Source organism: Wasmannia auropunctata, unplaced genomic scaffold (genome assembly GCF_000956235.1).
Source record: "Wasmannia auropunctata unplaced genomic scaffold, wasmannia.A_1.0 LD336028.1, whole genome shotgun sequence".
Lineage (NCBI taxonomy): Eukaryota > Metazoa > Arthropoda > Insecta > Hymenoptera > Formicidae > Wasmannia > Wasmannia auropunctata.
Window position 1 is genome coordinate 648,806 of NW_012026862.1, and position 13,979 is coordinate 662,784.

Consider the following 13,979-nt stretch of genomic DNA (forward strand, 5'->3'; position numbering starts at 1 on the left):
CAACCCTTCTCAGGCCTGAATCGTGTTTGCGGTGGCAAAAACCACGGGAATCGTATATTTTGTGTGTTTCGTCGGTCGCCGCTGTTGTTTGATTCATCGTACCTCACCGAGTTTCGACCGCGCGCTAAAGTATTCAAGCTCGACGTCACGTTGAGCCCGTGTCAGACTACGCATTGGGAGATTGCAAATTGAAGATCAGAAATTCGATCAATCGCGGACAATTTTGATCTCAATCCGTTTCGTTTTCAATTGGTAAAATTCTAATCTCCAATTCGCGATCCTCAATCTTCAATGTGTAGTCTGATATGGGCTTCGTGCACCTGTGTCCACCTTAAAATCGATAATACGCACTGCGAGAAAGAGACGTGACGAATCAGGAAGCGCTATTCTTTCCCCCAATCACGTCCCGTCCGCATCTCGCCGACCTTTTAATTGCCAGAATGTCGTTGAAATTTTACACGACGACGAGATATCGATTAGATTCAGGTATGCAGATTGACGAATGTATACAATTGATTTCTGTTACGTGATTAAGGCCAAGAGAGCTATGTGGCTATCTACATAAATAATACAAATCACTTTTAATCTATCCCGTTTTGATATTAACTCCATTCTCCTCTCATCAAAATGCCATTTCGATCAAAACTTGCCGTCGCGATTACATCGATTTTTTATTACGCGATTAGGATCGAAATTTTAGGGTAATCTCTATGTAAATAATATATAAATCATTTCGGGGATTTGACATTTTCTTACTCTCATAATTCATTTCCCGCAACATTATTTCAATTGGATTGTTATCACCGAGAAAGATAACATAATGTCGTTTATTTGCAGACCCATTTCGTTCGGTTTTCATGCACTTAATCCGGAAATTTGTGACAGCTCTTCAAACCGTCGCGTGTCACGAAAATCTGATTTGAATCCACCTTCGACTAAGCTTTCGCGGCGTCGAACGTTCGATTCCGTTCGAATCTGAAACGCAAGAATATTTCGCCGATATATGCACGTACGGATACGCGCTCACATTTGCGATCTTTCGCGCAAACTTCCGTGCGACGGAATACACAACGCGCCGACCGTCGCTCCTCTCGTACGAAGTTTCCGCATGCGTAGACTCGTTAATCCTCGCGGAGCGCAGCCACCAGAGATGGAAGCTATTAGAAGTTTTCGATTCGGCTTGTTAATTATCCACGACTTGATTTCTCGCCGCGTCGGAATTCACGCACAGCGTGACTGCAGCGACGATTTAATCCCGCGCCTGGAACTTCATCGTTCACATCGCCGAGTGTGGATCGAAGATGTAAGACGCGCAAGTACGTCCTCTCAATCGTACGCCGTAATTGATAATCGCTCAAGGGAAATCTTACACTGTTAGACATTTCTATGGGAATTTTCAGATATACGTGTGACTAAAGCTTTGTGCAGTTACCGTTCCTGAAATTTACTAAACGGGAATAAAAATTTTAGAAGAAGTAACTGCATAAAGCTTTAGTCACATGTCTCTAAAAATTCCGTTATAGTTTAGTAATTTGCAGTAACTGTAACTGAAAATTAACGAAAAAATTATAAAATTTTTTATCGGTTTATTAATTTTAACATATATGCAGATTATAATTACCTTGACGCATAAATAGTAAGATAATGTGAGCGAGGTATGTTTATGCAAACAACTGCATACATACGTGACGTGTGTTATATGGTATGCTCAATATATCAAATGTATATAGTCAAAAAGTATTTTATAATTATAGTTATAAAGAGTTATATTTGAGTGTACATACTTTTTGACTGTACATTTGATATATTGAGTATTATTATATAGCACACGTATGTACACGGAAAGAACGATTTTGTTGAAAGATCTAAAAATTTTGCTAAAAACAGATCTGAAAATAATTTTTTGTTCATTCATCAAAATAATTTGATGGAATGTTAAAACTGATAAGCATTGCTATAAAACGTTTTGATATTCTAGTAATCATTTTGACTTTTACACAAAATTATTTTGATTGTTGAACAAAATTATTTTCAGATCTGGATTCAGCAAAATTGTTCTTTCCTTGTACGCAATTGTTTAAACATACTTCGTTCACATTATTTTATTATTTATACGCCAAAATAATTATAAACCATACATATATGTTAAAATTAATGAATTGATAAACAATTTTTTTTTCTCCTTTAATGAGAATACTGCATATAATCTATACACACTTAGTTATTTGTGTAAACATACTTCGCTCGTATTATTTTATTATTTATATATCAAGAAGATAAATAATATAAGCAGCATTATTTATTAAAATCATCACTATTCTTTGTCCACCTTTCTCCGTCCGTGAGCTTATTGCGAAAGAACGTCGTTTCCACAAGCCACATTGCGCAACTTTTTCCAGTTACGATATCTTAAATTTCCGTTACCATTTCATTACCAGTCATTTTAAGAAACCGTTTATAATTTTGCGGTACAGTATCGGAATTTTTGTTACCATTTAATAATTTTAAAAACCCGTTTATAATTCTACGATACAGTATCAGAATTTTAAGAGAAATTTAATAAATTTGCTTTGAATGTTAAAAATTTCGTGTTCAGCAACCTATAATTTCGTAAAATTAAGTTACTTCAGTACCTTAAATCTCGTGGAATTTTCCGAACATTTTTGACAGTATATAACAAGAATAGTAAATAAAGTCGATTTGTTGAAAGATAAAGGATTAATTCATTTAAGATATAGAAATCTAAATTATATTGAGAATTAATTTATGTAGCATCCATAAAATAATTTCCAACATAAAATGTATAAGAAAATATGTCTTTATAGATATTTAAAAAAAAAAAAAAATTCACACTTCGATTTAAACAAATGGACATATGGATTTAAGTAAATTGTAGAAGATTTGCACCTTCGTTGAAACTCCGACATTCTAACCGCCAAAAGCTTACATGTGCACAAACCAACCCTGGCTTTGGCAACCATTCGATCAGATATCGGACACGTGTGGTATGACCACGTGGCCAAATTCCATGACATTTCGCAAATTACTGAAATTCCGAGAAATTCCCGTCCGCCGTCGGCCTCCAGAAACATCGCCGTGGACCGCAGGATTTCATTAGTGTTCTTACACTACGTGAGATGCGTCAGCCGCAATTCCGCGCGATTTCAAAAATTTCAGCAGGTCGCGCCGGTCACAAATCGCGGATGTCCGCGGAGGAAACGAGATATACAAACTGTACAATTTTTTTAATTAAGCAACGTGTGTTTCATAGCGCGTTTGGCGCATAAACAAAATTTCGGGCAAATGAAGAGGAGCAGGAAGGGAGGGGAGGAGAGAAAAAAATATGCGTCCGCGAGGGGATGCGTTAGATTTACGTATACACGGGATTTGATCCGCATCGCGAAACGCAAAATGTCGCTCTAATTCGCGAGCTAAATCTGGAAGCGCGCGCGCGATCGAGACCCATTGATCATAAATCGCGGTTGGAAATTTCGTTGACCCTGACGCGAACGCTACGCTTTGGACACATCGGAGCCCCGGCGTCATGGGAGAGATCAATGCATCATTTTGCGCGCGCGGCGCGGCGGGATGGCAGAGAGTGAGTCAAAAAGGGCCGGCATAAATCTTCGACCTGCGAGAATTTTTATGACGCCGTTACGCGCGCCCACCCCGCCGCGCCGAAAGGCGCCGATCCATTTTGCACCTGCATTAATGACGCCGCGCCGCGCCATATGGGTATGCATGTACATACATATAAATATCGCGGCGCCCGAAATAATATTTGCGCGGCGCGCGAAATCAATTACATTCCCAATGAATCACGTTATCGGGATCTACACACCGCGTCGCCGCCGACCGTCCGCTCTGACCGATGAAAATTACGTTTTTTTTTTTTAATGAAAATCTGAATTATTTCAAGGCACCAGCGTTTTATAAATAATCGCGATATCGATCCTATCCGCGGATGAATTCATTCCTCTCCTTACCACAAAAGTTTTCTATCATCTTTTTACGAGGTTTACTTTCTACCTGTGAGATATCAAAATAGCACGAGAGCGCGTTGCCACGGCGGCGCAACCTAATGTCACTTTACAAATGAAGGCACGCTATTTTTATTTGGCTAACGCGCGCCGTTTCCATTCCGCGAGTGAATGTCGCGTACCCTGCAGTGTTTTCCCAGTGTATCTCGAGAGGAAAGAAAGGTCAAATTTACGTGGCTCGCTCTGTCAAAGATCGTCGCAGACGGGAGCTTCGTGAGCAAGAGCTTTTTCTACACTTCACATTCAGGATGGTTTCATTTTAATCCCATTAACGTCCGCAAAACTACATTAGATCGCGTTGAATACCCGTTACCTCTCTTTCTCCCAAATGGAGTTCTTCTCTTAAGCATATATACAGCGGAGAATTAAACTGCAATCAGGTGTCAAGGTCCGATAAACATTTACGTCCGATGCTCGTGGAATTCATTTCTTCAACCGCTCCCTAAATAATGCGCACGATGCATTCTCTCCCAGGACCGGCGGTGGCGTGCGAGAAAGTGGACTGCTGCATATGTAAGCGCGAGACGGTTTTGATTACCGCGGTATGCTCGGCTATGCCAAGTAGGAATCCCGGATTTACGCACGCGAGTGGCCCGTTCCCCGAGCTGGCTGCAGCGGGCGTGTGTATACGCCTCGGTAATCTCACCGCGGCCGAATAGTTGAGCTTTCAGGCAAACTTTGATTGACCGTATGATCGACTTGCTTACCAGAAACTCAGAGCGCCCGCCTAAGCAGCTGTTCGCTGCTGCTCGGCGATTAGTTAAACCGGTCGCGCGAATATCTGTCCTATAAATCTCGGCTATCGCCGGTCGAATCGCTAAATTGCATCGCTATATTGATTCGTGTAACGGCATTTGTGAAAACGTCGGCAAACGAAAATGGCAGGGACGAAAAAATTTTATTAATAGCGTTCTCTCTATATTAAGCTGTAAAAGAAACTATGTATTTCGTTAAATTCGGCTAAATTGCATATCATTTAAAATTCACGTGTCTATTTTGTTGCTTCATTAAAACGATTATCTGGAGTACTATTGTAAACTGACATATTTTTTACTCCGACTTTCACTCTCAAAATATTTTTAACTCGCAAGAGAAAACTTTTCTTCTGGATTATTCACGGAAATAAATCGTTCGCTCAACTGATGAGATTTATTAACACAGGCGATTCTTAAATATGAATATTATACCGAGAATTCCGATTTAGTACGCAATGTGGAATGCATACGGTATATATTCGTTTAACTTCCTGAAGATAGCGTCGCGAGATATTCATGTCCGGTACGAAAAGGTACCGCAGAAATGACCTACAGGACACACAGTGAATATTTCAGAAGAGCTTGGAAGATTCGTATCAAATATTCAGAAGTGTTATTTTCGTCAAAAATATCCATGTTATTTTAAACAATATGTTCTAGCTTTGCCCTCGTTTCAACTTGCATGCAGATTATGAAAGACAAAATCTATTATGGATTTTAATATAAGTATCCTTAAAGAGATAAAATAACTAGAATTATCTAATGTACAAAAAAATATAAACTTAAATAAATTTAGTAATAAATAAAAGATATAGAAATGACTAAAATTTTTTGTAGATTACGACCTTTTTTGTTTTATTATACTAAAAAAATTTGATATTTCAAAAATTTTACTGCAAATCTTTAAATATTTATATATACATATTGACACAAATATATATTAATAATTTGTTTATCTATCGACCATTTCGAAAGTGCTTTAACACGCGCGCGCGTTCGCGTCTTTCTCCGCGTGTATATCGTCATTTATTTCAGTTGCACGAAGCTACGCAATGTTTTCTCTATTCGGCTGTTAGAAAACATTCAGTATTCGTGCAACCATTTGTAAAATTGCCTCGGCGTTTGCTTTCGTATTTCGATATTTCCGTCCGCCTTGTTCGCGTTTGGATCCAAACGTCGAGTCCGGCCATTTCACGCTTGTTGAGCAGCGGACAACTCCGCAATTTGGGTAAAGGACCGTATCGAGTGTGGAGTTCAAGAAATTTCTAGTTTCGTTGTCAAACTGCTCGTGGCAAATTAAGATAGAGAAAAAAATGTCAAAATACATAATTCTGATAATATAAAGAAACATAACAAAAATAGAAATATAATAAAAAAAATAATAATAATAACTTTATTTATGTGCACTGAAGAAGCGTGAAAGAACAGAAAACAATAAGACATAATATAAGAACATGCATATGCAATAGACGAAGTATCAGCCTAATGCAGTCTAAAAACTTTAATCTAAACCTAAAACTAATTACAAGTAATATTATGACAGTAAAGTAATGTTAAACGCTAAGAGAAGATATAAAATGAATTACAAAATAAGCTGACAAATATAAAAATATAAAGTAAGTAATATAAGTTAAATAGATGATAAACAAGAAGTAGAGATGAAAAATATATACAAAATGAGACAAATATAAATAATATAAAATTATAAGATGATAAATAAGTAAAAAAAAATGCACTAGCAGCATGTAATAAAATAATGTAATAATCACAAAGAGTATAGAAATAATAGCAGATAGTAACAGTTATATATCCACAATATGGTCAGTAATATTTTTGTCCAAATCTCCGATGGGAGAACGTTCGATTAAAGTTGTGGAAAAAATACGGCGCGGTGGAGAAAAACCGCGCCGAGAGGTGACTTAATCCGCAACGAGGAATTACTTATTTTCTCAGTTGTCGCGAGCGCGGCAGCTAGGAAGCACTTTCTCTCTCTCTCGCTCTCTCTCTCTCTCTCTCTCTCTCTCTCTCTCTCTCGCTCTATGTAGCTGCGCAAATATCGCGAGGCTTTCGAATATTTAGAACGCAGAAGCCCGCAATTCCCACTGGTAAACTGGTTTGCGCAGTAATTTCAATTATCGTATTGCATGGAGATTCGTCTAACTTCTCCTTCATAAATACATTAGTGTTAGTGATTTAACGCGGATGTGCAAATATCCGGGTAGTCGGGCACTCTCAGTCGCTACCGAAAACTTAGCAGGCAAACCTACCCCCGCCGGCCCAGGCCCGCGGTACACGTCGGCAGTTTGAAAAGGCCATTCATTCGGGTAAATATTTGGACGGCAAGAAAACAGGCAATTCACAATTTCCGCCGGGAAAATCGTCTCCTTTCTTTCAAACTCGCCGAAAACAGGTTCATCAAGTTTCCGTACGTTCTACATGAAATTTTGTTATCAACCACCGTACGTGCATCTTACGTGCATCTTACGGCGTGGTCTAAAAATAGTGCAAATATATAATAAAATAGTCAAAAGCCGACTCTGTCGTTTTTACACAGTGAATTGAAAATTTTCCACACGTCGCAAATGTCTCCACTGCAGTCTGTATACAAATGTTCAAGTTTCCACTATTATACATTATCACGAATAGAGATCGTTTTTGCGTATCTATTGCATTAAAATTTGAAACGGCTTTTTTTCTACAGCGGTCCGTAATGCAGTTCCAACTAGAAATGCAACGCGTGGCTGGAGGCTGTACGAATCCCTCCCGAGAAACGCGTTACATTTTTCAGCGTCTTTAGCCGGAAAGACATATTCTCGCCGCACCGCGAAAATTTCATCTTCAGCTTCGTAGTGCTTCTCTCTCTCTCTCTCTCTCTCTCTCTCCTCTCTCTCTCTCTCCTCTCCTCTCCTCTCCGGGCTTAAGAAACTATTCGTCGAGGTAACGGGGTGCTGCCAATGCTACCAGTTGCGTGGTAGGAGTGAAGGAGCGACCCCGAAAGAGCGCGCGCCGAGCTTAATCCCGTCGCCCTGGAAAAGTTCCGCGCGTTTCCGCGGAGATTTTCCTCCGCAAACCATCTCTCGCCGCGACGCGCTCTCATTCGTCCGACGATTCACATTGCAGACTCCGCCGTAATTCGCGACCCTAATAATCCCGTCCCGCACCGCGGCCGCGAAGTATCCACCCCTCCCCTCCCCCCTTCCCCCCTTATTATGGAAAATCGGCGCTGAGAGCGGCAGCCGCGTTTAATCTGCTATAAAATCGATGCGAACGCTGCAGCTTGAATGCATCGCGTACATAATGAATTAGCATTCATCATGGGAACAAAAACTACGGAATATGTAATTGGGAGATTAAGATATTTCGCTTGTTTACAATAATTCAATGCGCGATGGTGCGCAAGTGTCGGTGAAATTTCTGATATCTTAAACGTTAGCGTATTAGTTTTACTTCGGAAGAACGAGCGCCGCGCGCGCCGAGTTCTCCTAAATTAGTTACTTTCACGCGTTTCCTCGTTTTTTTTTTTTTCGGCAGGTATCCGCAGTCCAGAGAGGAGCGCGCCCCGGTAAACACGTTCTGGAACACGTTCCGACCATGTTCGCGAATAATCGAAGCAATATATCTTTCGAAACTTCTTTTTTTCCTTCCGTCTCACATTTATAATATAACAACGGTAGCAAAGTTCAGCCCTGCTGCAGTTTGCTCGAATACCCCCGAGGCGAAATCAAAGATATATCATGTACTATGCAGCACGTCGCTCATAAAATCAGAGCCGTTCCGGTAAGCGCGGCTCCGACGGCGCATTTTGAGGTCGAAAAAAAGCCATAAGTGCTCAACTTGCAATCTGCGTTGTAATGTAACCAGATTATTCCGCCGTCGCATAAATACACGCGGAAATGCAATTGTTCATGCACGCTGCACTCGCGCACAGCGAATCTGTGAAATTGGCAGCCTTCCCGCCGCGGTTGATACTCGCGTAAAACATGTACTACCTTAAGCATTAAAGAAACACATCTGTTAAAGCCATTAGGAGAATCACGTTAACATAATTCCCGTCTCGTCTTCAATCTGCGGTTAATTTTTCATTAGCAAAATTTTGAATTATGAGGTAATGCGCTTCTGCAGGTGAAATTAAATTCCCGCTAGGAGGTGGAAACGAAATCTTATCTCGGGACTAAATTCAAGAGTACCTTGACAGTTTATTTTCCGTCGAAAGTTATCTAGGAAGATGCTAGGTAGTGTCGAACGTTAAAAAAATTTAGTTATAAAAGCGGCGAAGTAATCAGACTTCGCGCTCTGAGAAAAATTCGCCTTGAGATTTATCAAAGATTTCGCAAAACGACGAAAGAGGACACGGTGTAAATCTCGGGGTGGGGAAACTCTCTATAAAAAGGAAAAAGCGGAGTACGTAATGTTCAGGTCAAAGTGCGCGACCAAGGGTGCACGCTTATTGGTTGTAAAACGAAAACCCCCATCTGTCCACGATATGAGCCCTAAAAATCGACTTCTGCCACCGATCACCGGTAATAAGTCACCTAGCCGATTCGACGGCCTAGCGGTGCACCTAAAGCGCGAACTGTTCCGTAGAAAAATTCCTACATAATGCGACGCGCTGCGCTCGATTGTAAAATAATCTAAAAAAAAAACAAAATAAAATATCCACAGAGAAAAAAAGTTGTTAAAATAACTAAATACGTTTCGTTGACAGTTTTTCTTCGGTTCAATTATATGTTTTTGAATTAAACATTCATCGATAACATTAACATGATATTTTTGTGAATTAACAAATATTTCTTTGACAACCGCCAAGTACAGTTGAATCAAGAAAGATTCATTTGATTTTACAATTTTTCTTTCTCAGTGTAAATATAAGATACTAACAACATCTTATGTCTGATAAATATCCCTTTCTGAATTAAATTGCAAAAATACACAGATAATATTGAGACTATAAATGCTACAATTTATATAATTAATAATAAATAACGAACGATGCCGTAATACACGATAATACAGGATACTCAGCCGTAATGTATGATAATAGAGGATGATACACCCTTTCATTTTATTGAAGTGGGATTTCCGCATTTCCCTCGAGCTTTCCTTTTAAATCCGTGTTTGCGCGCAGATCAAAGCGCAAAGTCCGTCCCGGCGAAGAAAAATGACGCGATAAGTTCCGCGTTTCGCCGTCGCGAAGAATATTGCGATAACGATATTACTGGCACTTCGCGGAACGAAGCTTAATTTCGTTGCAGCACTCGAGCTAATGCTAATCGATGGCGAAATTCTGTGGCGCTCGTAAATTCCGAAATGAGATCAACAACTTCCTCCCCCGACATCAACAGGCTGAAGAGAAATTCGGGGTAGGGCTCGCGCCGATCGAAGGAAACGACGAGCGGAGGAAAGAAGGGAAGGATGGAGAGAGAGAGAGAGAGAGAGAGAGAGAGAGAGAGAGAGAGAGAGAGAGAGAGAGAGAGAGAGAGAGAGGGTCGGTGGACGACTGAGGTGCAGCTGAAATTTTTGGCGTTTTATGCGAACGCCCCGAGTATACGGCACTGTTTTTCGTGTGGCAGCTGGCTCGCATGGCGGAACAACACTAAACTCAAGAGCCAGGACCGACGTGGTGCAGCCTTATCGGCGCGCGCGCTCGCCTTATTTTTAATAAAAACTACGACGGAGGGGAGGGGGGAAGGGGATGGGTGCGAGATTAAAAAATTCACCGGCGCTCGGAGGCACTCGATGGCCTCGTAACTTAAAATTAAGAAAATTAGGAAGCCGCACGGACCGGCTGAGCTCGCGAAACCGCTTGTATCCTGTTCTTAGGAATTTAATAGTGATCACTTAGCGAATGATGCACCTGTCATCGATACGCCGCCGAATTTCATTCCGCCATTTCTTCTGTATAAGCTGAATTTTTACGATAAGCTTGAGCTCAATGGTATTACAAGAAATTAAATGTACGATGCAGTCAGCATGATAAATTAACTACCATGTATATTTATATATAGAATGTTATAAAACTAATTTTAATTGTACAACATATACTTGGCGGGCGTGCCACGTCCTCGGGATAATGTTAATTCTACTATCAACGTCGCGCAAATCTTAGTATTCGGTAGTGAAGTTGCGAGAATTTTGCGCGAAATGAACAAACTTGGTGGAAACCGGGGCCGGTTAAGTTTCCTACTTTGTCTATCATACCGCGCGACAGTCGGAAACATCAAAAAAGTGAAGAACGCGGAAATTACGCTCGACACGTGAAAGCCGGCACGGGCGCGGCAGAGCCGGAAAAAAATGTCGTGAGCTCAGCAAACGTTTCTCTCGACGGTAAATATGTATAACTAATGACCAGTACGTTACGTAATAACAATGTTAATTAACAATTCGCATATACTTAGAGTTATCGGCGTTCTCGATTTAAACGGACGAATTTAACAAGCGTCTGACACTTTTGCTTTGATTCTTTTATATCTTCTCTAAGAAAGAAAGTGAAGAAAGTTCAAAGAAAGAAAGAAAGAAAGCTATATTCTCACCGGAAATACCATCGTAGGTCCACCATTCCTCCCAGCTGGCTTCGGATTCTGTAAATAGAGACATAAAGGAATATCAGTAAAAGGAAAAAAAATCTCGTCTCTCTAAAATATTAACATATAACCGCCTTCTAAATTCTCGTGTGTAAATCGTTCTAAGCTGTATATGGCCAGTACCGAGAGGTAAATCCGCGCGTACGTTGCGCGTTTAGATTGCGAGGGCCGCAATTTTCTTTCTCGTACATCTCGCCCGGAGAGCAATTGCCGAGAGCCCGCAGACACACGTATACGGCGGGGGAAAACTTTGGAGCTCCATCACTGCGTCCGAAGACGCCGGCCGGTGCATCGATCAATTGCAGTTGCGGATCGGGGGGACGATCGGTCAATCGATTATCGCGCGGCAGAATTCTAAGGCGGGCGCTGCTCTCTCGAATTGTGCCACGTGGTTTTATGCGCGTCGGACATACCAGAAGTGCGACGGGTCCACGCTGTCGCACGTGCACACACTCGGGAAACTTGCGCCCCGTCTCTTTCTCTTCCTTCTGTCTCTCTCTCTCTCTCTCTCTCTCTCTGCTTCTCGCAGCCTCTCTGATCGTAGCTCGACCCTCATCCCGCTTTAGACGTTGACCCATATTCGATTATCTGGATGCATGCCATCCAACGCCGTACTGCAAACTAATTGCTTCAAATTGGAAAACTTTCTCGGGCTATCCCGGATCGCCGCCTCGTCCGCGCTCCCTCCCTCTCTCACTCTCATTCTCTTTGTCTCTCTTCAATTTCTGTCTCCCTCCCTCACTCTTTCTCCCCCTTTCTCCCTTTCCATTGTCAATCTCGGCATTCCTCTTCTCGCTCCCACAAGCGATATTTATAGGTGTCTACTCCGTTTCAACGTTCATGATCCATTGGCCGTTACGGACTAACCAACTCGTGTCTATAATATCTGACGCGCCACATGTTTATCCGCGTGTACGACGTGCAACACGGCACGGCATACATTGCTTGATTGTACAGCGTACACACCTTAATGGGACCGACGCAGGCACGCGTTCTACGCTATAACTGCGCGATTAAATATCGGTCTCGTCCGCATGCGATTTGCATGACGTTTCCGGCAACACTTTGCGCCACGTTACGATTCGGGGAATTTATATAAAGAAACATCGTCAAAGAAACGCTGGGCGAGACGCGAATATAAATTAACGCGGTTGTATACATCGATCTCGGCGAGTTTATCGGGGCCGTGAGCTCCCCCTCCCCTCCCCTCCCCTCCCCGTTCGAGATAAATGACTTATATCTGAAAACGTCGTAGGAAAGTCCCCGTGTCCTCTCATCCCCCTTCCCGCCCACCGTAGCGTGAAGGAAATCATTTTACAAGTATCGAAATCTGCCATCGCGCTCGCGTGTTATGACCGGCGGAGAATTGATGCGCTGTCGTCACGTGAAATCGGGTTCCTTATACGTAGGTACGCGAGGTGAGAGGAAGAGAGAGAAAGAGAGAGAGAGAGAGAGAGCGAACGTGTGAACTTTGGCTGTCAAGCGCCGAATACAAATGGAATACGCGATCGCGGTGGAATGCGCTAGCGGAGAATGCGCGACGGGATCGACAATCGTGCGGCGGCTTATGCGCGCATCGTGCATAATCGATAGTGACGCCTGTCACTGTCACGCTCGACGGATGATATCATCAGATCCGAGCGCGTTGCACGCGGCAAATCTTGGAACGCCGACATTAGGATCGGTTGTCGAGAACGTGCAGCCGCGAGCAAGTCGAACGCGCGAACGGCACGCTCGCGCCATTTTTGCTAAATCTATCCCCGATCTCTATGACTGCATATTCAGGCATCGTCCGCAGATCGTTGGAGATAATACACCGGCAGAAGTGGGTGACTCATTGTCAGTAACTCGCAAACGTTGTTGACTTTAATACAACGAAATTACATGTCGAATTAATCTCTCATCTTGACGGACGGCACATTTAGTTTTGCCTCGCTATCTTCAGCCGTCCAATAATATGTTTTTATTAAAACGACAGTTTTGACTCAATTCTCGCGGAATAAAACAGATGAGTTTCTTTACGACACGATGAAAAAGTTTATTAGTCTCGTATAACTCCTCCCCCCTCCCCCCCTTCCTCCCCCCCGACCGAAGTTTTCGACCGTGACATTTCCTCCGGCGCGGATATTTTAGGACAACGTCGCGTCGCTCGATACGCCTAATTTGAATATTTCATTTGCGGAAGACTTGTTTTCTCGGCGGAACATTCCATCATTCATCGCACGTTTTATATTCAGACTGTTTCTGAACGCGAAATGCTCGATGCATACGGAAAAAAAAACATATTTACAGAGAGAGAGAGAGAGAGAGAGAGAGAGAGAGAGAGAGAGAGAGAGAATAAATACTCATAGATGAAAGAGCAAACTAGAACACCTGTATATATCGCTCTGCATTCAATACCGTCGCTTTCATCCGCGTGAGGAAATTTTTCTCGCCGCCGCATGACGCGCGTCGCTGATTTTCACCATCGCCGGTACCACGTACGAAGATGAAAACGGCGCTATCCTTCATCCGGCCGCAATTTTAGACGCGTATTTGAACGGTGTTTCCTACATTGGTGACACGTGATAGTTTTGTGCAATGCGCTATATAAATATAAAAAG

General features: G+C 42.1%; 1 protein-coding gene across 3 annotated transcripts in view; it reads right to left on the reverse strand.

Annotated features, from left to right (window-relative positions):
• LOC105452601 (carbonic anhydrase-related protein 10) overlaps positions 1–13,979 on the reverse strand; it is a 156,167-nt gene that overhangs the window by 78,313 nt on the left and 63,875 nt on the right. For all 3 annotated transcript variants that reach the window (XM_011693876.1, XM_011693875.1, XM_011693874.1), the window contains exon 2: positions 11,326–11,373. In XM_011693876.1, the coding sequence (XP_011692178.1) occupies positions 11,326–11,373 (48 nt within the window). The remainder of the gene's footprint in view (positions 1–11,325; positions 11,374–13,979) is intronic.